The sequence below is a fragment of the Halichoerus grypus genome, chromosome 8, assembly GCF_964656455.1.
Source record: "Halichoerus grypus chromosome 8, mHalGry1.hap1.1, whole genome shotgun sequence".
Taxonomy (NCBI): domain Eukaryota; kingdom Metazoa; phylum Chordata; class Mammalia; order Carnivora; family Phocidae; genus Halichoerus; species Halichoerus grypus.
In genome coordinates this window covers 108558376-108560599 of record NC_135719.1, presented here as the reverse complement: position 1 = coordinate 108560599, position 2224 = coordinate 108558376, and the positions used below count along the sequence as shown (strand labels likewise).

The window sequence follows — 2224 nt, the reverse complement described above, 5'->3', positions numbered from 1 at the left end:
CACCCCAAGTTCTTTTTTTGCTACATGCAAGAGGATGTCCACTTGCCCTAGTACCATTTGTTGAAAAGACTTCTTACCCCATTTAATTGTCTTGGCACTCCTGTTGAAAATCAATTGCATATAAATATAAGGGTTTCTTTCTGGTACAGAAATATGCTTGTATTATATCTTTGACTACATTCTCTCCCATTTGTTGAGTTCTCTATCTTTGCAACCCTAATTATTCTTATGCTGGATCATCTTTGTCTTCTCTAAAAGCTTTCATCTTTCTCTCTTTTCTGCATTCATTCACCTGCCTTTCTTCATGTCAGTAATTACATTTTCTGCAGTGTCTATTTTTTTTAAGAAGTGAAAAGGACCACAAACTTTATTAAAAGTAAAGGTAACATATAATATGTACAGATGGCACATGGTGCCAATTTTATTTGCAGTTATAGTACTCCAACTCATGTTTACAAGTTACACCTTTGCCACAGCCTTGGCTAAATCTTGAACTAGTGCAGAATTTAGCTGTGCCAGAGTGCTGATCTTAGCATGCTTAGATGTGGCATACTTGTTCTTGTTAGTCACGTGCTTTGTAAGCCCACGATTCACCATGACTATATTCTTAGCCAGGTGTTGCATAACATTTAGAAGGGATTCTTCAGTGTATGAGAGATAATGCTGTAGAGTTGGTGTCCATTCACCGTTATCAAGAATTTTCAGTGCTAAGCAAAAAGCTCCTGCTGCAATCTGAGAAGGAGGAAAGTGCACCATATCGTAGTCCAACATAGTTAGTTCCATCAGGTATTTGGCCAAAGTATGTTGCTCAACATCAACCTCTCCAATCTTAGATGCTCTCCGAAGGAAATGCAGGGGTAGAGGGCGGCCCAAACCAAAATTTAAAGATCTTAGAATCTTCATTTCCATCTGTCTGATTTGGTGTTTAGTGTAAGTGTTGTCAGTCACAAAGGCAAAGTCACCAATTTCTGGAGGGTACATTTCTTCATATTTGCTTGCAATAAACATGGCAGTGACACCAACCAGCTGCAGCATCTTCTTGGGCACACAATTATTCTGCATGAACCGATCAATAATGGAAACAGTCATGTACATGGTCTCCTGCAGTAACCTGAATTTCATTTGAACCTGTACTAGCCAGTCAATAAGGATGGCTCTCATGTTTCCAGTGACTTCACGACCCAGTAGGTATTTTGGTCTGACTGCTTGCTCTTCCTCAAGTTGTCTCAAATAAGCATAAATATCTTTCACATGTTCACTGCAACGGTTTGGATCAGCTCCATCTTCTGCATCCACATCATTCACTGCAAGAATTACATCAGAGAATGCCTGACACAGATATTCTTCTGCAGGGGCACCTCCAGATGTTTCCATTGGGCTTGGAGAGGGAGTATCAACCAAAATAGGCTCAGGCCAAAGTTCTTCTTCTTTAATGGGCTCAGGATCTGGCTCTGGTTCTGGCTCAGGATCTGGCTCAGGATCTGGCTCAGGATCTGGCTCTGGTTCTGCACAGGATCTGGCTCAGGATCTGGCTCAGGATCTGGCTCTGGTTCTGGCTCAGGATCTGGCTCAGGATCTGGCTCAGGATCTGGCTCTGGTTCTGCACAGGCTCAGGATCTGGCTCAGGATCTGGCTCTGGTTCTGGCTCAGGATCTGGCTCAGGATCTGGCTCAGGATCTGGCTCAGGATCTGGCTCTGGTTCTGCACAGGCTCAGGCACAGGCTCGGGTGCCTTTTCCAGAGGTTTAGGTATTTTTTTAGCAATAACTTTTCCAGGAACCAAAGTTTTGCTTCCTTTTTCAGAGGCAGTTTGGCCTGTGGTTGTTCGCTGACTTTGTTACCAATGTCTCCAAGAGCCGTTCTTGGCCTCAGCCCGGGTTTGGAGGCCGCAGTCGTGGCCAGAGGCACGCGCTTTGTGCCTGCCATACTGACCTTCACCTTATTTTCAACATTAACTTTTGTGTTCCTGGTGACCCGGAGCGCCATGGCTTTGTCTTCACCAGGGAGCTGCTGGAAAGAAGTGGGGAGAAGCAGAGCGCGGGAGCCACCGAGCCGGGGACCTGAAGCCACCGCAGATCAACAGCCGTTCCTCCGCAGCACGCCGGGCCCTGCAGTGTCTATTTTATACATGATTCTTTTTAACAAATTCCGTAATAATGATGGTCCTCAATTCATTTCCTTAGATCTGTAACTCCTTTTTCAATTTTATTATTCTATTCTCTTGG

General features: G+C 44.4%; 1 protein-coding gene across 1 annotated transcript; it reads right to left on the bottom strand.

Annotated features, from left to right (window-relative positions):
* Nucleotides 1-395: 395 nt before the first annotated feature.
* Nucleotides 396-2224, bottom strand: LOC118543482 (G2/mitotic-specific cyclin-B1-like). Its single transcript, XM_036104561.2, is given in 3 exon segments — nucleotides 396-1497; nucleotides 1708-1790; nucleotides 1793-2224. Coding segments are annotated over 3 exon segments (1314 nt in total). The 5' UTR covers nucleotides 1986-2224; the 3' UTR covers nucleotides 396-459.